Here is a 23010-nt window from a genome sequence, read left to right as displayed (position 1 = left end):
ATCTTCCCGGACCGGGGCACGAACCCGTGTCCCCTGCATTGGCAGGCGGTCTCTCAACCACTGCGCCACCAGGGAAGCCCTGTCATATAGTTATTAAAAGTGATAATCTGCTTTCATAATGCCATGAAAAGATTTTTAAGATATATAGTCATAAAAATGTTACAAATTTTATCTGTAGGATGGTCCTATTTGTGTCAAGATATGTGTCTATATATGAATAGAAAAATAGTCTGACAATATACCACATTATAACAATGGTTATCCCTGGAGTTTGATTTTTTTTCATAACTGCATTTTCTAAAATTTTCAAATAAAAGACATGCTTTGTATAATTTTTGAAGAGGGAAAAAACTAGATTTATCCTTTAATTTTATTTTGCTTGCAAAATTCATTGGATTCTCTAATCATGTAATTCAGTTTTCTTTCCTTTTTAAACAAAGGTTGAGTTTTGAAGCTATTTAATTTATATGTATATATAATTAAAACATGGAAAATTGTTTTTAAGGTGATATAGAACATATACATCTTTATTGGGAAGTAATTCTGTTCACTAAGATATAAATGCTATAAGCATTTTGAGTCAAAACCAAATTACCTACTGCACAATTACTTCCTGCACATCTTTTTTAAAAATGCCAAGCAGACATTCCCCTTGTGGAGTTTACTTTCTTGTTGCTAAGACAGGTATTAAATAATTAATTACCCACTCAGTTATTTAATTACAGTTGTAATAAATTTTACAAGGAGGTACAGGCTGTTCCTAGTAATGAGAACTAATCTATTTGGAGGGTCAAGGCAAGTTCGTATGGTGAAAGGTAAGAAGGGCAATGCTTATTGAGATTCTTCACCTTTTCTACTTACTGAGTAAGTGGTGTCAAGTTAGAGCCAAAAATTTAAGTCAGCTGGTGCTGCATACTTTTCTTACACAGTTGTTTATCTGTTGAAAAAAACTTATTAAGGCTTCTTTTAAGAAGTAAGTACATGTTTTCTTCAACCTAGAAATGTCACACTTAAATGTAGCTCCTTGCTTCTTTTTTTTTTCCCTCAAAATCTGCACCTTAAAGTTGTATAATTAATAGTAGTAATCATTTATCCAGGGCCAGATTCTGTGGAATAATTTCAATATTAGATATTATAAAAATCTGGTCCTGAGGAAGGATTTGCTACAAATTTATCAGATTTCTATCTTGAGAGCTCTGTTTTGAGAGCTCTCCACAGATTTTTAGTTGAGTGCAGTGTTCTTAACATTTTAAAAATTCTTATCTAGGCTTCCTTGACAGAAATTGGACAGTAATTTTTTAATATAAGGCTTAAAGGATGATGTTGGTGTAAACTTTCAGGTTATCTGTGAAATAATAAGCCTAGAAAAATGTGATTTTTGTAAATATTTTCTTTTAATGTTTTTCAAGAAATATTTCTAGTGGGAGAAAAAAACTCAAATGCTTGGAGGCTGTAACTAAGAGGTTTTGGTTTGAATATATTCCTTACTATGCACGTATGTAAATGGACTGATGGGAAGAATATTTGGAAAAGCAGAAATTTTTATATTTTTGTATAAGTACATTACTCCAACTCAGTTGTTATATAGTAAATCTAATATTCCCATTAACTTTCATCATAAAATTGGAATTTTCTAAAAAGACCCTCACTAGGCTGTTACGAAACTCCTGTTCCCATTTACATCTTCTATTTAAGCAGGCAAGTTACCTGTATTGGTTCAGAACTCACATCCTGGCTCACTTTTGTGGATTGTTGTTCAAATATCAATTTCATTTTCAAAGCCATTTTAGGTGGTATTCCGTAGTCCAGTTAGTTGTCATGGTTTTACTGTGTTGATTCAAGTCAGCTGCATGAATAGGCTGCTTGATAGTGTTCCAAGGGCTTTATACATAGACTTAAAGAATACCGTTCTCCAGTTCCCTCCTCTCCATAATCCTACCCCAACTCTTGTATCGAGGGGGTTGACTGCTGCCTCTTTGTTGTCATTAGTGCAAATCAGGCATGGTAGATGGGGGCCCCACTGGGCAGCCTTCACAGTGCTCACTGGAGAGGGCCACTGCTTTGGCATTGCAGGGCTGGAATGGCCTGAGGGGCTCTGTCTCTACAGCACTACGTGGGGAGGCGGAAAGGTGCTACCTCTGCTCACTTGAGTGCAGAGCGGGAATGTTCCACAGGGCTCCATCCCACTGTTTCCACAGCACACAGTGCCTGGTGGGGAGAGTGCCATGGTTTCTTTCATGGTGTGTGTTTGGAGAAGGGTAGTTATGTTCAAAGGGTTCCGTCCTGCATTGCAACCCCTCTACCTGGCCCCTTGACCAGAGAATGAGCATTACTTGGTGCTTGTTTTGTCTCACATACTACTTAGAGTTAATATGATACCATTTCATGTAAAATATAAGAACCTTGCATCCATGTTATTCCATTTACCCACCTTTCCTTTATGCTATAATTATGTTACATCTATCACAATATGATACAGTTTTTGCTGTTAAAAGTCATATTCACTTTAAAGAAATTAAGGAAGAAAGAAATGTTTAGCATTTCTAGTGCTCTCATTTCTTCCTAAAGATACTGATTTCCATCTGATACAATTTTCCTTCAACCTATAAATCTTCTTTTAGGCATATCTCATAGTGTATAACTGCTGGTGATAAATTTTCTTTCTTTTTGTATATTTGAAAATGTTTTTATTTTTCTCTTTGCTGGATTTACAATTCTGGGTTGACAGAGTTGTTTTTCCTTTCTTTTAGCACTTTAAAGATATTGTTCTACTCTCTTTTGGTCTTTATTGTTTGTTTTTTTTTAACATCTTTATTGGGGTATAATTGCTTTACAATGGTGTGTTAATTTCTTCTTTATAACAAAGTGAATCAGTTATGCATATACATATGTTCCCATATCTCTTCCCTCTTGCATCTCCCTCCCTCCTACCCTCCCTATCCCACCCCTCCAGGCGGTCACAAAGCACCAAGCTGATCTCCCTGTGCTATGTGGCTGCTTCCCACTAGCTATCTACCTTATGTTTGGTAGTGTATATATGTCCATGCCTCTCTCTCGCTTTGTCACAGCTCACCCTTCTCCCTCCCCGTATTCTCAAGTCCGTTCTCCAGTAGGTCTGTGTCTTTATTCCTGTCTTACCCCTAGGTTCTTCATGACATTTTTTTTCCTTAAATTCCATATATATGTGTTAGCATACGGTATTTGTCTTTCTCTTTCTGACTTACTTCACTCTGTATGACAGACTCTAGGTCTATCCACCTCATTACAAATAGCTCAATTTTGTTTCTTTTTATGGCTGAGTAATATTCCATTGTATATATGTGCCACATCTTCTTTATCCATTCATCTGATGATGGGCACTTAGGTTGTTTCCATCTCTGGGCTATTGTAAATAGAGCTGCAATGAACATTTTGGTACATGACTCTTTTTGAATTATGGTTTTCTCAGTGTATGTGCCCAGTAGTGGGATTGCTGGGTCATATGGTAGTTCTATTTGTAGTTTTTTAAGGAACCTCCATACTGTTCTCCATAGTGGCTGTACCAGTTCACATTCCCACCAGCAGTGCAAGAGTGTTCCCTTTTCTCCACACCCTCTCCAGCATTTATTGTTTCTAGATTTTTTGATGATGGCCATTCTGACTGGTGTGAGATGATATCTCATTGTAGTTTTGATTTGCATTTCTCTAATGATTAATGATGTTGAGCATTCTTTCATGTGTTTGTTGGCAGTCTGTATATCTTCTTTGGAGAAATGTCTATTTAGGTCTTCTGCCCATTTTTGGATTGGGTTGTTTGTTTTTTTGTTATTGAGCTGCATGAGCTGCCTGTAAATTTTGGAGATTAATCCTTTGTCAGTTGCTTCATTTGCAAATATTTTCTCCCATTCTGAGGGTTGTCTTTTGGTCTTGTTTGTTTATGGTTTCCTTTGCTGTGCAAAAGCTTTTAAGTTTCATTAGGTCCCATTTATTTTTGTCTTTATTTGCATTTCTCTAGGAGGTGGGTCAAAAAGGATCTTGCTGTGATTTATGTCATAGAGTGTTCTGCCTATGTTTTCCTCTAAAAGGTTGATAGTTTCTGGCCTTACATTTAGGTCTTTAATCCATTTTGAGCTTACTTTTGTGTATGGTGTTAGGGAGTGATCTAATCTCATACTTTTACATGTACCTGTCCAGTTTTCCCAGCACCACTTATTGAAGAGGCTGTCCTTTCTCCACTGTACGTTCCTGCCTCCTTTATCAAAGATAAGGTGACCATATGTGTGTGGGTTTATCTCTGGGCTTTCTATCCTGTTCCATTGATCTATCTTTTTGTTTTTGTGCCAGTACCATACTGTCTTGATTACTGTAGCTTTGTAGTATAGTTGGAAGTCAGGGAGCCTGATTCCTCCAGCTCCATTTTTCGTTCTCAAGATTGCTTTGGCTATTCGGGGTCTTTTGTGTTTCCATACAAATTGTGAAAGTTTTTGTTCTAGTTCTGTGAAAAATGCCAGTGGTAGTTTGATAGGGATTGCACTGAATTTGTAGATTGCTTTGGGTAGTAGAGTCATTTTCACAATGTTGATTCTTCCAATCCAAGAACATGGTATATCTCTCCATCTATTTGTATCATCTTTAATTTCTTTCATCATTGTCTTATAATTTTCTGCATACAGGTATTTTGTCTCCTTGTCTTTATTGTTTTTGATGAGAAATAAGTGACTGTTGGTATCATTGCTCTCCTGAATGTAAAGTGGCCTTTACCTCTGGCTGCTTTGAAGCTTTGTCTTCGGTTTTCAATAGTTTGATAGTGTATGACTTTCTTTGTATTTGTCTTGTTTGGGATTCTTTATACTTCTTGAATATGTAAATTTATGATTTCACCAAACCGGGGGAAATTTTGGCCATTATTTTTTCAAATTTTTTCTGCCCCATTCCCTTCCCTGCTGGAAGTCCAATTACAAATTTTTTAGACCTTTGCTGTTGTCCCACAGGTCAACAAGGCTCTATTCTTATTTCTTCAATCTTTTTTCCCCTCATTTCTAGGAATTTACTCTAAAGATCATTGGACAAGTACACAAAGATGTATGCATAACAATTTCATTGCAGTATTATGATGGTAAAAATCAGAAATAAAGTGTCCACAAATGAGAGGCTGATTAGTTTAATATTCTATATACCTAAAATGGAATACCCTCAGGTCATTAAAAGCAGGGAAGAGGGATTATGTTTAATAACCTGGAAAGCTATCTATGGTAAGTTAGTTAGTAAAAAGACCAGGTTTTATTCTGTGATCTCACTTGTATAAAATTGTATGCCCATAACTCTAACTACCTCTAACTACTAACTATTGTGGCTAAAGGTACACCCAATACTATATTTGGGTGATCTTTTGCTTCTTTATATGATTTTGTGTAGTGTGAACCTTTTTTAATGACTGTGTATCAATGGTACAGATGCAGTAAAGGTCTTTAAAAAATTCTTCAATAAAAATAAAAAGAAGTGATGTTGCAGAAAATGGTAGAGTAGGGAGCTCCAAGAATTGGTCCCTCCACTCAAGCAACCATTAACTGGCCAAAAAAAAACAATATCAGAATCAACTTTTTCAGAGCTCTGGAATCTAATTCAAAACTTTGTAGCAGGGCTTCCCTGGTGGCGCAGTGGTTGAGAGTCCGCCTGCCAATGCAGGGGACACGGGTTCGTGACCCGGTCCGGGAAGATCCCACATGCTGCGGAGCAGCTGGGCCCATGAGCCATGGCCCCTGAGGCTGTGTGTCCAGAGCCTGTGCTACACAACGGGAGAGGCCACAACAGTGAGAGGCCCGCGTACCGCAAAAAAAAAAAACTTTGTTGCAACCAGGGAAATGCTTAATGAAGAAAGAAAGAGGGTGCTAAATTTTGGTAAGAAAGCATTGTGGCATTTTTTGCTTACCTGCATACCATCCCCCATTCCCAGCTTGGCAGTGGCCACGGGAATGGCAGCCTGAGTTCTGGTGTAGCTTGTTGGTGCCAGGGGTACAATATGGACCATTTTCTCAGAAAACTGTAGTTATGCTTTTTGGTTCCCCTGAGACACCTGCACAGAGGCTTGTCTTTGTTTTGCCTTCCTTGGAAATCTCTCAGAGCTGGAGTAGCTTCCCAGGTGGCATCTGTTGAAAGCATGTAAAGGCATACTACCCACAGACACTTGGGGCAAGGGATTGTGAATGGGGCAAGCTTCAGGTAGACCAAAAAAGCCTGGGAAGGAAGAGGCTGAGGAGGAAGATGTATGGAAAAATAACGGTTTTGGAGAGCTGTCACATATACTGAGGAATTCAGTGTGCAACACACATGCTCAGGGCCAGACACACAGAAAAGACTTTAGAGGAGTATTACTGGCCGGTCTTTGGGCTCTGCACAGGCAGGAGGTGAAGGCTTAGGCCGAATTATAGGTGGCCTGGCTAAGTGTTGAAGGAGTGCCCTAGCTCAGAGTCCATTGGCAGAGTGGGACAGTATTTTTTTTCTTTGTTTTTGGCTCTGTCAGGTTGCTAGCTGACCACTGAGATAACAGAATGAAGACTTCAGTGACCATCCATGAAAGGAATACAGTCTTTGCAAAAATAATTTGGAAAAGTCACTAAATAAACAGGTGACTGTATCCCTCAAAAAGAAACAACATCAAGCCCTGGTGAGGGGGGGAATAATTTGATTTCCAGAGTTTACCACATAATAATATTCAAAACGTCCACTTTTTAACAAAAAATTACAAGTATACAAAGTATGGCCCATTCATAGGAAAAGAAGAAATAGAAACTCGCTCCAGAGCCCATCATTGGACTTACTATACAAAGACTTTAAATCAGTGGTCTTATAGAAATTATAAAAAAGAACCAAATAGAAAATCTTTAACTGGAAAAAAAATGAGCAAAGGATAAAAGAAGTGTATTGTAAATGCCTCCAGAACCCCCAAGTATATTCAGTTTCTTCAGTAATGGGTTCATTTTTTCTAACGCCATTGCCCACTCATCAGAAAATGGGAAAATGGGCCTCCTCATAAAGTGTTGAAGTACAGCTTTTCTCAAGCATAATTTGGCAAGGTCTATCAAGATCCTTGAAGTCTTTGACACAGCTATTATACTTTCAAGGAAGCTTAAAAATGCACTGCATATTCATTTGTTCATTTATTTTCATATTCATTAATTTCTTTGCAAATGTTTATTGAGAGCCTGTTATGTGCCAGGCACTTGCCCTAGGTGTTAAAGAAGCAGCAGTAAATGGGACTTCCCTGGTAGTCCCATTTGGGTCCAGTGGTAAAGAATCCGCCTTCCAATGCAGGGGACGCGTGTTCGATCCCTGGTCGGGGAACTAAGATCCCACATGCCGCGGGGCAGCTAAGCCCACGTGCCACAACTACCGAGCTCGGGTGCCTCAGTGAGAGAGCCTGAGTGCAGAGTGCTGCAAACTACAGAACCGACGTGCCCTGGAGCCTGCGTACCACAACTAGAGAGAGAAAACCCACACACCACAACTAGAGAGAAGCCCGTGCGCCTCAGTGAAGGATCCCACGTGCCGCAACTAAGACCCGATACAGCCAAAAAATAATAATAATAATGATAATAGAAAGAGGACTTCCCTGGTGGCTCTCAGTGGTTAAGAATCCACCTGCCAATGCAGGGGACACGGGTTCGAGCCCTGGTCCGGGAAGATCCTACATGCCTTGGAGCAACTAAGCCCGTGCGCCACAACTACTGAGCCTGTGCTCTAGAGCCTGAGAGCCACAACTACTGAAGCCCACGTGCCACAACTACTGAAGCCCATGCGCCTAGAGCCCGTGCTCTGTAACAAGAGAAGCCACCTCAATGAGAAGCCTGCGCACTGCAACAAAGAGTAGCCCCCGCTCACTGCAACTAGAGAAAGCCCGCGCGCAGCAACGAAGACCCAATGCAGCCAAAAATAAATAAATAAATAATAAAAAGAAAAAATAATAATGAAAAGAAAAAAAAAACAGCAGTAAACAAAAATAAATTCCCTGCTCTTGAGCGTTGTTATTCCAGCAGACAAAAGACTATAAACAAACAGAATGAATACATGATATGTTAAGTGGTAATAAATGCTATAAAAAAATAAAGGTAGGTATGGGAGATGGCATTATTCTAGAAGTGGTCAGGGAGTAAACTAAAATTTTCCCCTGGATTCCATAATACATTTTATTTTTACCTTTGATTTTTTTAAATGCATGATTCAAATATGTAAGGTAAAAACTTTAAAATTAACAGTCATTATAAATAAATACACAGACTATATTAATGAATTGCATTATATTACGTTAAGTGGAACAGAATTCAAGGGAAAAGATCTGAGTATATAAAGTACCTTTGGCCAGATTTTAAATTAACTGACGTCGTTGCTTTTATTTATCAGCAGGTGGTGCTATTGCTTATGTAAGAGAGAACTTTTTTCATTTTCTCTGTTCTTGAATATCAGTTAGTCATTATAATAAAAAATCTTCCCTCCATTCATTCTCCCATTCAGTTAAAATAATTACAATGATTCATCATCTGCAGTAACTGGTCATACTGCTATATGTCACTTTTCATTGTCAATTATGTATGTCAACACGTAATTTAAGACAGACTGCAATTTGCTAATTCCTGGTATATTAGAGAGAATATTGATCTTAAAAATCGTTAGTGTACCTTAAAGAAAAATAAGAAACTTTGCGTCTATTTTCTTTTCCTCCTAAACTTAATTTGTGAACGCACAATTTTATGAATTGAATTAATCCAACTTGGCTAAAGATATGCTTTTGAGGATCCTTTTACTCTAGTGTATTTATATAGAAGTAGTAAAGAGAAGAGTGAAGTTGACATTTAGGAGGTACTTTTAAAAGTTGTTATAATCAAGTTATGTTTTTTTAGTTTAAATAGCTCTCATTTCCCTGCTGGGAATTTGACAGAATACAGAGAAGAAAAATGGTATCCTAAGCAATTTGACAGAATACAGGGGAAAAAAATGGTATCCTCCCTCAAAGAGATGTAATATCCTTTAATACGTCAACAATTTGAAGACGAATTCTCAATTGTTCTCTGCATTGTGCTGTCCAGTATGATTGCTTATTTTATTTTATTTTATTTTATTTTATTTTAATGTAGGAATAGTATTGATATGTTTGTAGAGCCCTGGAGTCAAGGCTCCAGTGGTGAATTTACAAAGTTAAAGGCTTCTTCTGGACCTTCAGGTTCTTCATCTATAAAATAGATGATCTGGGCTAAGTGATCGCCTCTCTCCCTTGAACTCCACAGTTCTATGATGCCTTTTCCATGGGCACTGGACATATTGCTTGCTTCCTTTCCTGAATAGTATTAGTGTGGTGCTTCTTTGTTTTTTAATATAAGGTTTGTAGAGGAGGGAGTAGTACTCTACATGATGTGCCAGAAGTGGGAAAAACTGGGGTAGTGCTAGAGAAGTGTGGCTGATCCTAGAACTTCAGACTTATCCTACATTTTATTATAGTTGGGTGCAAGTAACAGAAACCATTAAGCAAAAAAGAGCAATTTGCTCTAAAATTACAGGGTTATCTTCTAGAAGCCAGAGCAAGGATGTAGCTAGGCCTCAGGAATCAGAAACTGGAATGCTAAGAAAACACACAAAGTGGTTCCTTTGTGCCTTTTGCCTCTGCTTTTCTCTCTGCATATCCCTCCTCTTTTTCCTTTCCCAGCAAGCTGACCCCTCCCCAACCCTCCCCAGTTTACCTGCTGGAAAGTGACAAATGTCAACAGTTCTCAAGTATACATCTCTACTCAGGAGAGTAGCCAGACTGAGATAAGAATCTTAGGCCTAGTTTTAAATACCCTCAGGGAAGGCGTCACTGGCCCAAGCTTGGTTAAGAACTCATGCCTGGTCAGTCAGGTTGGGGTATGTTGTATAAACATGGCCATCAGGACTCTAATGCAGTAACTATAGGGATTGCTGGGGAGGGCCAGGTCCTAGAAAATGGAGGAGGTTGCCATTTGTGTTCCAAAGCCTCCTTAGCCATATTTGCCAAAAATTTTCAGTTTAATTCTCTGAGAGTTTTTCTTTCTACATGAATAAATTTGTGTCTTTATAATGAAAATTAGAATTGTATTTTCAGATTTGCTATAAAACCAACTTTGATAGAAACCATAAAGCCATAAAATATAAACATGAAGTAAGGGAATTGGGCTGGCTTTACAGTAATAAGACCCTGTTGTCCAGAATTGAGAAACTTAGCAAGCAATACAACATCAGAGTTTATTACAGAATTTACTTTTAATCTTTTTAAATCAACACTTAAGGGCTTCCCTGGTGATGCAGTGGTTAAGAGTCGCATGACAATGCAGGGGACACGGGTTCTAGCCCTGGTCCGGGAAGATCCCACATGCTGCAGAGCAACTAAGCCCGTGCGCCACAACTACTGAACCTGTGCTCTAGAGCCTGCGAGCCACAACTACAGAGCCCTCATGCCACAACTGCTGAAGCCCATGTGCCTAGAGCCTGTGCTGCGCGACAAGAGAAGCCACTGCAATGAGAAGCCCACGCACCACAACGAAGAGTAGCCCCCGCTCGCCGCAACTAGAGAAAGCCCGTGCACAGCAACGAAGACCCACTGCAGCCCAAAAGAAAATAAATAAATTTATTTATTTATTTATTTATTTATTTATTTATTTTTTTGGCTGTACACGGGCCTCTCACTGCTGCGGCCTCTCCCGCTGCGGAGCACAGGCTCCGGACGCGCAGGCCCAGCGGCCATGGCTCATGGGCCCAGCCGCTCCGCGGCACGTGGGATCCTCCCGGACCGGGGCACGAACCCGCGTCCCCTGCATCAGCAGGCGGACTCCCAACCACTGCGCCACCAGGGAAGCCCCAATAAATTTATTTTTAAAAAACCACTTAACATATAGATGTTCCATAAATGTTGCATTAAAAAAAATAAATTTATTTATTTATTTTTTTGGCTGTGTTGGGTCTTCATTGCTGTGTGCGGGCTTTCTCTAGTTGCGGTGTGCAGGCTTCTCATTGTGGTGGCTTCTCTTGTTGCAGAGCACAGGCTCTAGGTGCGCAGGCTTCAGTAGTTGTGGCACATGGGCTCGGTAGTTGTGGCGCACAGGCTTAGTTGTTCCACAGAATGTGGGATCTTCCCGGACCAGGGCTCGAACCCGTGTCCTCTGCATTGACAGGCGGATTCTTAACCACTGTGCTACCAGGGAAGTCCAAATGTTGCGTTTTAACGCATCGTTGTACAGACAAAATATATTGTTTTGGTTTTTAATGACTTACATTAACTCAACTGATGTAACTTAATTAATGACTTCCATTGTAGCATTTTGACTAGTTTTACTAGAATTGATCCATTAAGTCAGTTTGGTTGATGTTTTTGAGATGGCTAGTTTAAAATTTGTAAATCTTTGGCTTTTAATTTCCTCCTTGGATTTTTAAAAATTTTAAAAGTCGTGTTTGGTTGAAGTCATGGTTAAGCTCTGGGAAGGAAGGCTTGCTTAAAGACACAGGCACATTCATTCATCCATTCAACAAATATTTGTGTATGTTAAGTTCTGTGTGATACTCTGACTATTCAAGGAATAACATCCATACCTGTACTCGAGGAGTAGCTCACCTCTTTTGAGAGTACTGATATGTAAACAGATAATGTAATATCATAGTTATTTAATGGCAAAGGTTATAATTGTGGGAGAATGAATAAAGAATAGCTAAATTGGTTAAAGTAAACTTCCTCTCTGGTGGAGTAATTTAAAAACATTAAAAAACCTTTTTTTAAATGAACAACAAAACATGTGTTGTTGTTTTTTTTCACCAAGAAGCACAAATATGAATTTGCTTTTTTCTGATTTTGGTACATATTGTTATTTTTTTATAAATTATTTTCACTTATCCAAGTCAAAAGTAATTTATGTATACTTTTTCATATTCTGTATTCTAAGAATACCGTGTTAGCTACAATTTATTGCTTGGAATTATGAAAAAAAATAGAAAACCTTACCAGTATTGTGAAAGCACAAATAGTAATTAGTATTAAATAGTTTAATTAAATACACAAGGCAGCTTATATATTGAAGAAATTTATGGCAAAAAACAGTATAACAAAAATAATGATAACAAAAAATAGAAAAAATAATACCCATAACCATAACATACAAAAAAATCAAATATTTTCATTTTCTGTGTACCTTACAAGTCATTGAGTAGACATTTTTACATGATTATGATTACTATAAATATATATTTTTTATATATCCTTTTATTTTTTAGTATTGATGTTTACTTATTTTAGCTCAGTATTATATCTCAAAATATGAAAACAAAGTATAATTTCAGGGGCTTCCCTGGTGGCGCAGTGGTTGAGAGTCCGCCTGCCGATGCAGGGGACATGGGTTCGTGCCCTGGTTCGGGAAGATCCCACATGCCGCAGAGCGGCTGGGCCCGTGAGCCATGGCCACTGGGCCTGTGCGTCAGGAGCCTGTGCTCCGCAACGGGAGAGGCCACAGCAGTGAGAGGCCCGCGTACCGCAAACAAAAACAAAAACAAAACAAAACAAAACAAAAGAAGTATAATTTCAATAAAATAGGTTGGGGGAATGATAATGGCAGAGGCAGCATTTTTTTAAAATTGAGATAAAACATATACAGTATCTTATGTTTACAGCTCAGTATTATTTATATATACAAGTACCGAAGAAACCATCGCCCATATTGATATAGAACATTATCAACAACCCAGAAATTTCCTTTGTGCCTCCCCCCATCAGTTACCCCTCCACAGTAATTACTATTCTGACTTCTGTCATCACAAATCAGTTTTGCTTGTTTTGACCTTTATATAAATGAAATCATATGGTATTTACACTTTTGTCTGACTTTTTCCATTCAACCATGTATCTGTGAGATTTATCCATGTTGTTGGGTATAGTGGCATAGTTTCTCAATCCTCTCAAATCCCCTCATAAAACAGAGAAAGGAAAAGACTATAACCAAAACCTACAGATAGCAACTACAGCAAAAGTGGGTGGTACTCTATCCCTACAAAACCCTAAATTCAAGCGATTTTCCCAGAAGTACCATTGACAGGTATACATGTTATCAGCATCTGTGTATGAGGAAGCAGAGCAAAGGTAGCCAGGTTTCTAAGACCACAAGAAAAGAAGAACTCCCAAATCACCAACAAATACCTGAAAGTGAGACAGACCAATCTGAGAACAGCAGCTGAAACTGGAAAGAAATTTCTGTAGAATCCAATTCGGAGTAAGTGCAAGGGGATCATGACAGGATCTGACAGCGCTGGAGATGTCTGGTTCGAATGTACTCTTCAAACTAACAAATCAAGCTTCCTTTTGGGACAAAGCCCTGTACTGCAGAAATTGCTGAGATTAAAACCCAGTTTGATTAGGACAGACACAATTGAGCAAAGATGAGAATAGATCCAAATAAAATTGGAGAAGCAGAGAATGCTAGTCTCAAAAAATGGAGGCTTTTTTTTTAATTTTTATTTTTTTATCACTGTGAGAAAACAACACAAGAGAGAGCTCTAGAGCTATCCTTCTGGAACATCCCTTCCTCCCCAAAGTACAGCAAAACCCATTTCACTTAAAAATGAGCAGAAGATCAGGATCACAGTCAAATCACATAATGTTGCCAAAGACAACAAAACCATGCCATAAACAGACAAGCACTGCAACCAGTTAATTTAAAAGAAGTTGAAGGATGTTTTAAAACCATGACAAAAGCTATTAAATAACCATATAAATCCGAATTAGAAAAACTAGGAAATTAGGTGACGGGAGAATGGGAGACTTTTAAGGAGAGGTGACAGAACTCAGGAGGGAATTATTTGAAAAAGGAAAAATCATTACAGAAATGAAGACCAAACTAGAAGGAATATAAGAGCCAATGAACACAGTGGATGATGCCTTATAATAAATAGAATATAAAATGGAAACAAGGAAATGGCAAAAGACATATAAAGTTTGATAGAAAGTGATAGATAACAGAAGATTCGCAGAGAAAATCTGAGGTACATATAATAGGAATCTTTAAAGGAGAAGTCCAAGGCAATGAACAGAAAAATACTAAAAGCCACTATTCAAGAAAGATTTTCTCAGACTTAAGGGATCTGAAATTGATATTGAAAAGGCATACCAGATACCTAGGAAAATTGACCCAGATGGCCAACACCCAGATATACACTCATAAAACTGTAGGAGTTTAAAGAAGAAGAAATAAGTCCTATGGACATCCAAGGAAAAGAACATAAAGGGAGGAAAATCAGAATGCCGTCAGATTTTAATAGCGTCACTGTACAATGCTTAACATAGGATATTACAGCTATTCTGACTTTTAAATATAAAGGTCTTAAGCATACTGGTATAAACATGCAAGAACTCAAGGAATGTTATTCCCATGAGTCTTTCAAGGAGTCTACTGGAGAATTTTAGCCTCAGCTCTAGCAATCTGGAAGTCACATGTATGGATATACAGAGTATGTAAAAAATATTGATCATACTATCAATAGCTATAAAAGGATATGTATATCCATATACTACAATAGATAATGTCTTCATATTGGACATATTTGTATCACTACTCCTAACCCCTTTCTTAGATAAATGCTGGTGTGTGCACACACACACACAGACACACACACAGCTGTGCACATACACACTTAGAATGAAGGAAGATACAAGGATAAAACATAAAATTTAAAAATAATTATCAGTATTGAGAAGGAGAGAATAGGAGAGAGAAAAGGGATAGAGGTTGGACTTCTTTGATTATACCTTGTTTTATATACTTTTTGGGTAAATTTAATTTTGATACCCTGTAAACATTTTACATAATTATAAAACAAAATTAAAATTTTAGAAAGCAATTCCTAAAACCAAAGTAAATGAAAAAAATGAGCCTAATTGTGTATTCAGTCATTTGTATACCTACCCGGAGAGGAGCTAGGCCAAATGACTTTAAATGATTTGATTGTCTGTTCCTTGTGCTTACAGTAGAGACTTAACAGAAAATTATCCTAAGACTTTGGAAAACATTTTGGCAGTCCCTCAAAATGTTAAACATAGAGTTACCACAGACAAAGCAATTCCACTCCTAGGTATGTATACAAGAGAATTGAAAACATGTCCACACAGTAACCTATACACAGATGTTCATAGCAGCATTATTCATAATAGTAAAAAAAGTTGAAAAACTCAAAAGCCCATCAAATGATGAATGGAGAAACAAAATATGATATACCCATACAATACTATATTACTTGACTATAAAAAGGAATGACATACTGATGCATGCTACAACATGGATGAACCTTGAAAGCATTATGCTAAATGAAAGAAGCCAGTCACAAAAGGCCACATAGTGTATTATTTCATTTACATGAAATGGCCAGAATAGAAAATGAAAGTAGATTAGTGGTTACCAGGAGCTTGGGGGTGAGGGTGGGGGGAATGGGAGTGTCTGCTAATGGGCATGTGTTTCTTTTTGTGGTGATAAACATGTTCTGAAAATAGTCGTGGTGATGGTTGCACAACTCTGACTACACTGAAAAAACTACTGAATTCTATACTTTAAAAGGGTGAATTTTATAACATGAAATATATCTCAATAAAGTTGTCATTTAAAAAAAAAGGGAAATAAGCTTAAGGGCAAAAGAATGAAAAAAATTTTTAACTCTTCTGTAACTGTTTGCTTGTGGTGTTGATGTTGTTATTCTGAGTATTTGTATTGATGCTTTTAAGAGCTGGGATTTTGGGCTAAGTGAAAGCAGATACTGAGGTAAGATTGGAGAGGGTAAATAAAAATCCTGCAGTTCCTGGATTTGAACTGGAAGTATCAGTTTGAGTTATTGAAAAAATTTCCTAGTTCTGTCTATTAAAAAGGCCTAGAAAAGGCTTTAATGATCAGCTCAGTAACAGCGAGCACCCTTAGCACTTGTGGGGTTTTTTTCAGTACCGTTTTCCGTATTTCCATAAAGTGTACCATGACTCACTGAAGAAAAGACTGATGCCAGGTGTGGGTCAGGAAATATAAAAATGAGACTGGAACATTTTGTCATTGTACAAAGCCGGGGAAGTGATCAAAGACTACAGGGTTCTGTCAAAAAGATTAAAGAACCAACTGAAAGGGGATTCCACTGGCTAAAATTGGACTAATTGGAGCACTGTATTTATAAAAACACATCAAATATGTTAAAATTAATGAGTTCTTGATACTAAACAGTAACATTTCTTGGTTACATTTGGAAGTTACAAGGGAACCAACTGGTATAATGAATCTTTATTTACCCATTACCCAATAATTATTAACTAATGGCTAATTCGTATCTCATCTATACCACCACCTACTCCTCCATGGCTCAGATCATTTAGAGCAAATCCCTGACATTTCATCTTTTCATCACTAAATATTTCAGTATGTATCACTAACACAAAGACTTTTTTTTTTGCGGTACGCGGGCCTCTCACCGCTGCGGCCTCTCCCATTGCGGAGCACAGGCTCCGGACGCGCCCGGGCCCAGCCGCCCCGTGGCACACGGGATCCTCCCAGACCGGGGCACGAACCCGCGCCGCCTGCATCGGCAGGCGGACTCCCAACCAGTGCGCCACCAGGGAAGCCCAAGACTTCTTTTTTTAACCTAACCTCAATACCATTATTAAACCTAAAAACAGTTAACAGTACTTTCTTAATATTATCAATTATCTACTGATAATATTGTCACTATTCAAATTTATATTTTTGAAAACGAATAATTAAGGGGAAATAATCAATTTATTCTGCCTTTGGTATATGAACTGTATCCCAGGGTAACCAAATAGTTGAGGAGATGTTTCTTTTTGTAGCACTATTACAGTTAGTAAATGAAGAAAAAAGGATTGGAATATTCCCATTTTGCAACTGTAAGTGAATTAGTCCTCCTAGGCAATGATTATCATCTGCTAACAGCATAAGACATTCGGACATTAAACACTTCCTGCTGGAAGTACACAACATCACTTACGAAGTTTTCTTGCCAAAAAAATTAAACCTGAATCTGATCAAGACTCTAGATCTAACTATCAATTAACAGGAAATAAAGGGGACAGACTAACATGTTAACACCTTGAGAATACAGATGGTAAAATCCAGACTATGGGAAACAACAGGACATGACCCAGTTTCTTCAACCACAGAAAATTTCAAGGGAAAAGAACATGTGTAAGGGGGACTTATAGATGAAAAGAAATCTAAGAGACTTCGCAACCAATCAAAATGATTGTACCTTATTTGTATCTTAATTCCAACAAACTGAAGACAGAAAAGGACAATTGGAAAAATTTGAACAATGACTAGATTTTTAGTGATATATGCCGACGTATTTTGTGATGAAATGATATGATGTGAGGGACTGCTCAAAATGATCTGGGCCGTGGTGGTAGTACGCATGAGATAAGAATTACCTATTAGTTGATAATTGTTGGAAACTGGGTAATGGGGCTTCATTATACCAGCCATTCTCAAAGTGTGGTTGCTGGACCAGAAGCTTGAGCACCACCTGGGAACTTGTTAGAATGCAAACACTTTGGCCCCCACCCTAGATCTACTAAGTCAGAGAAACTGGAGCCCAGCCATTTATTTTAACAATCCCTCTAGGTAATTCTAATACACATTAAAGTTTGAGAACCACTGCTTTATGTTATTCTTCCTATTATACTTTATGTTTGAAATTCTAATAAAAAGTTTCAAAGAAAAAAATTAGCTTGATGAATGTAAGAAAAATTTATACATAACAAAGAGAAGCTGGATTAGTGGATAAAACAAAGGTCATGTAATCTCAAGTGTTAGCAAAGCAAATTCATTGGCTTGGTATTAACAGTGAGTCAGCAGCTAATGATAGTCTTAAAGCTAATCACAGATTTTGCTTTTCTCTTAGAACAGTGGTTCTACATTAAAATCACCTAGAGAACTTTTTTTAAAAAATTTATTTATTTATTTTTGGCTGCGTTGGGTCTTCGTTGCTGCACACGGGCTTTCTCTAGTTGCAGTAAGCGGGGGCTACTCTTCTTTGCTGTGCGCGGGCTTCTCATTGAGGTGGCTTTTCTTGTTGCAGAGCATGGACTCTAGGCACGTGGGCTCAGTAGTTGTGGCTAACGGGCTGTAGAGCACAGGCTCAGTAGTTGTGGCATGCAGGCTTAGTTGCTCCGTGGCATGTGGGATCTTCCCGGACCAGGGCTCGAACCCGTGTCCCCTGCATTGGCAGGTGGATTCTTAACAACTGTGCCACCAGGGAAGCCCCCAGAGAACTTTTAAGAACATAACCAGACCCCACCCCAAGAAATTCTGGATTTATTTGGCTGTATTCCTGGTTTTTGGTAATTTTTTTGAAAAAAGCTTCCCAGATGATTCTAACGTACAGAGTTGAGGACGAGTGTCCTAACTTTATGATGCTTAAGAATCTCCTGAAGAGCTCATTAAAAGTTTCCTGAACAACCTAAATGCCCATTGATAGATGAATGGATAAAGAAGATGTGGTGTATATATATATATGCAATGGAATACTACTCAGCCATAAAAAGAACTAAATAATGCCATTTGCAGCAACATCGATGCAACTAGAGATTATTATACTAATTGAAGTATGTCAGAAAGAGAAAGACAAATACCATATGAAATCACTTATATGTGGAATCTAAAATACTGTATGACACAAATGAACCTATCTACGAAACAGAAATAGACTCATAGACATAGAGAACAGACTTGTGGTTGCCAAGGTGGTGGTGGTGGGGGTTGGGGGAAGGATTGAGTGAGAGTTTGGGGTTAGCAGATGTAAGCTATTATATACAGGGTGGATAAACAGCAAGGTCCTACTGTATAGCACAGAGAACTATATTCAATATCCTATGATAAACAATAATGGAAAAGAATATTTAAAAAAGAATATTTATATGTATAACTGAATCACTTTCCTGTACAGCAGAAATTAACACAAGATTGTAAATCAACTATACTTCAATAAAAAAAAAAATTAAAAAAGAAAAACAGACTAACAACAACAAAAAGTTTCCTGGTCCTCATCCACTAGAGGGTCAGATTCAATAGGATGGTGCGGGGCCTATTAATTTGCATTTCTAACAAGATCACAAATGATATAGATGGTGCTGGCCTGAGCACATTTTGAGTAACACTACCTTAAACAAAAGGATAGTTTGGTCAAAGAGATTAGCATAAGTGAGAGGGATAGGTAAAAATTCATCTTCAGAGTTCTTGCTGCTAGCACCACTAAATTACATCCAGGGAGGCTGCTTCATTTCTTTCTAGTGGTTGGAAATGCAAATGTGAATCCAGTGTTCCATGGCTTACTTGGAGAAGAAAAGAGACTTGGAGCATTAAAAGTCTCTTTAAAAGCACAAGTGATAAGCACAGGGAATGTAGCCAGTATTTTATAATAACTTTAAATGGAGTATAATCTAAAAAAATTTTGAATCTCTATGTTGTACGCCTGCAACTAATATAATTTCGTAAATCAACTATACCTCAATTTTTAAAAAAAGAACAAATGATAAATCTTTTTGATTTGCCAATAAAAATTATTAACTTTACTGATTGGACAAAATATAACCCTGTCCTCTCAAATTTAGTAACTATTCAAGACCCCTTCTCTGATGATTTGCTTGTGCTTGTATTTTTTTTTTTTATTACTAGAGTAATCACAAAGAGGAAGAAATCATTTAATTTTTTAGAAGGTATGAATTTAATATAACTTGGGTATCATGGTTCATGTGGACTCTGAAAGAAGTCAGAGGAATATAGGGTGATGATAATATCTAAAATTTCTTTTCATTTTCTCTTCTTAGGATCAGGCATGAGTTCTTAGATAAATATTTGTATGTTTAATTTTGGTAAGATTTTTCTGGGTGATTCGGTTCTTTGGGTATTTTTAAATCATGCTTTAAAGTAAATAGTTTAAAAATATGAATTTTATGTATATATATTTATGCTGCTGATGAAGCAAAGCTTACAGTTTGTTCATTACCTTCTTCATAGTAACTTTATCATAGAGCCTTTTACTTAAGCAATAGTTAGAGATTTGAAGGGGGATGGGAAGGAGTTGAAAAAAGTGTCAGTGGGTAGTAAGAGTCATACAGCCTTTTTATTGGATATGTGAACTTTTATTGGGAATTTAAAAGTCTTGTTTTATAGTAGTGTGGATTAGTGAATTTTTTCTATTTTCTCCAGATTTTATGTCAGTGAGCCCATAGCTGATAATGAATATTAAAACAAACAAACAAAAAACCAATGTAGAACAAAAATAAATGCCCACCCAAGGGCAACAACAACAAAAAATCAAGACTTAATTTGACTGTAGTCTGTAAGGTTAAAAGAATGGAAAGAGACTATAAATAAATTTAGTCAAATAAATCATCCTTCTAGTAAATATGTATGTTTCATCTGAAAGAATGAAAGAAAATGCATATAATACCATCTTTGAAAAAGGTATTTTTTTTCTTACTGTCTTATTTGCACACACACACAAGAATCTCCTTTTTCCAGGTGATGCTTATTGATATTGCTAGATCGCTTTCTCAAACATAGATTCTAGAAGAGGTTATACTTAACTGCACTGTGAGAAAAAGAAAAAAGGAAAATATCTATTTACTTGTACTTTCATGGTTTAAGATATGTGTTTTAGAGGTGTTTTAGTTACATTGTGTAACAAATTTTTAGATGTGTGGACTATAGAGATCCTTATGAATTAATAGTAAGGTGTCTGTTTTTTTTCCTACATAATCTTTGTATTTACCCATTTAGTATTAACTGTTTAAAATTAAATGATGTAAATCAAAATGGTGTGGGTGTTTTGCAGTTCTTGAGCGATTTCATACTCTTATCGTATTATGTATTCTACTGTATACTTTAAAAATCACATCTATATCTTTCGTTTCAGTATGCTATCATTTTATTAAGAAAAATATTTCTAAATAATTCTAGAATAAAGACACATTCTTTAAAAAAAATCATCCTAGTATGTTAACATATGCTCAATTTGAAACTTCTTTAAAATGTTTTTGAAATAAATTGATTCTATTCTTGTTCTTTCTTCCCCAGTGGTCATATGCTTTAGAAAAGCCCAACACTGGCAGCATATTTAATATCACATGGTCAATTGATGGCACCCAGATCGCTGGAGCCTGTGGAAATGGACATGTTGTTTTTGCACATGTGGTGGAGCAACGTTGGGAGTGGAAAGATTTTCAAGTAACATTAACTAAAAGAAGGACCATGCAGGTATGATTATGTTTCAGGTTGATTAAATCTTCTTCTTTTCACATTAGTTTACAATACAGAAAATGGCATTATCTTCATTAATTATATTTAAGTCAGGTTTATAAAGATTCAGTCATACTAGAAATATTTTAACTATACCATTAATGACTTTTTCATGACAAAATAAGAACCTTTCACTGACGTAGAATATGAGTGCCCACAGGTACTGAAATTATGGTGTTGAGGCAGGGATGAAATTGAGGCCCCCTAAACCCGAGTTTCTCTGCCAAGTTTATGGTTAACCTCTCTATCCAAAACATTATTCCCTTTCTTGTCCCTCACCTGTTCCCCTCAAGGTTCAGGAGTATCAAAGAAAAGAGGGGATTGAAACTGAGCAGGACCCTGTGTGGCCCTCCCTGGTACAAAAGCCCATATCTTTGGGTTGTTCTACAGAAACTGAGACCCCACCCCAGCTGGAGGATGGTGACTATATGCTTGACCACAAGCATGTAGACCCAAGACTGGTTGGAACCAGAAGGTTGAGATTCCAGAAACATCACCCTGTTACCTCACCACCAACCAATCAGAAGAAAGTCACATACTCTGCAGCCCTCACCCCAAATCTTACCTTTAAAAACTCTTCCCCCAAAACTGTCAGGGAGTTTGGGCCTTTTGAGCATGAGCTGCCCTTTCTCCTTGCTTAGCCCTTGCAATAAACCTTTCTGTGCTCCAGACTTCAATGTCTTGATTTGTTTGGCCTCACTGTGCCTCCGGCACATGAACTTGGGTGTGACAACAGGGATAGTGAAACTTGAAGCATTGAGGGAGTATGTGGATTCAGTTGAGGAAGAAGGAAGGAAGCTGTAACAAGTTAGATTTAACTGCTGGAGCTGACCTCAAGGCAGACGTAATAACCTGCTGATCACTGTCAGGGTTACATTATTTTATTTATTTATAATTGTATGAGTTTATTTAGCCTGATTAAAAAATATTTTTCCCCCTTTTAAGAATTACCTAAGACAAGCTAAAATGGGAAAAAGTTAGTTGATGAAAGTTAGGAGGAGTGGCCAAAGACAATGTGTTGATGGCAAACTCTCTCCCAAAGGAAAGGGAACTCTATATTCTTCCTTTCTTTCTCCTGTCCATAGCAGTTGCCTCTATCTTCCGTATTCCGAATTCAGATGATTATAATTACTATAAAAATTTGAGGGACTTTCCTGGCAGTCCAGTGGCTAAGATTTCGCCTTCCATTGCGGGGGGGTGAAGGTTCCATCCCTGGTTGGGCGTGGGGAGCTAAGATCCCACATGCCTTGTGGCCAAAAAACCAAAACATAAAACAGAAGCAGTATTGTAACAAATTCAATAAAGATGCAAAAAATGATCCACATCAAAAAAAAAAATCTGAAAAAAAATGTAGAAGCATGTATCTTGTGATTTCTTGGATGTGTCTGTTCAGGTATTCTTTAGACTGAGTATCCAGATTTTCACAGACAATCTGGATAATGGTCACCAGATTGATAATAATTAGGTACTTTATACATTTGCTTTGTTCTACTTTTTTTTTTCCTTGGCAGTACACGGGCCTCTCACCGCTGCGGCCCCTCCCGCCACGGAGCAGAGGCTCCGGACGCGCAGGCCCAGCGGCCACGGCCCACGGGCCCAGCCGCTCCGCGGCACGCGGGATCCTCCCGGACCGGGGCACGAACCCGCGTCCCCTGCATCAGCAGGTGGACCCCCAACCACTGCGCCACCAGGGAAGCCCTGTTCTACTCTT

At 37.8% G+C, this 23010-nt stretch overlaps 1 protein-coding gene across 1 annotated transcript in view; it reads left to right on the top strand.

Annotated features, from left to right (window-relative positions):
- The window catches only part of IFT80 (intraflagellar transport 80), a 111189-nt gene that overhangs the window by 44837 nt on the left and 43342 nt on the right, over positions 1-23010 (top strand). Inside the window, exon 9 of the mRNA XM_007454132.1 lies at positions 21078-21257. Coding sequence (XP_007454194.1) covers positions 21078-21257 — 180 coding nt within the window. The remainder of the gene's footprint in view (positions 1-21077; positions 21258-23010) is intronic.

Source organism: Lipotes vexillifer, unplaced genomic scaffold (genome assembly GCF_000442215.2).
Source record: "Lipotes vexillifer unplaced genomic scaffold, Lipotes_vexillifer_v1.1 scaffold641, whole genome shotgun sequence".
NCBI lineage: Eukaryota > Metazoa > Chordata > Mammalia > Artiodactyla > Lipotidae > Lipotes > Lipotes vexillifer.
This window is presented reverse-complemented; position numbering and strand designations above follow the sequence as displayed.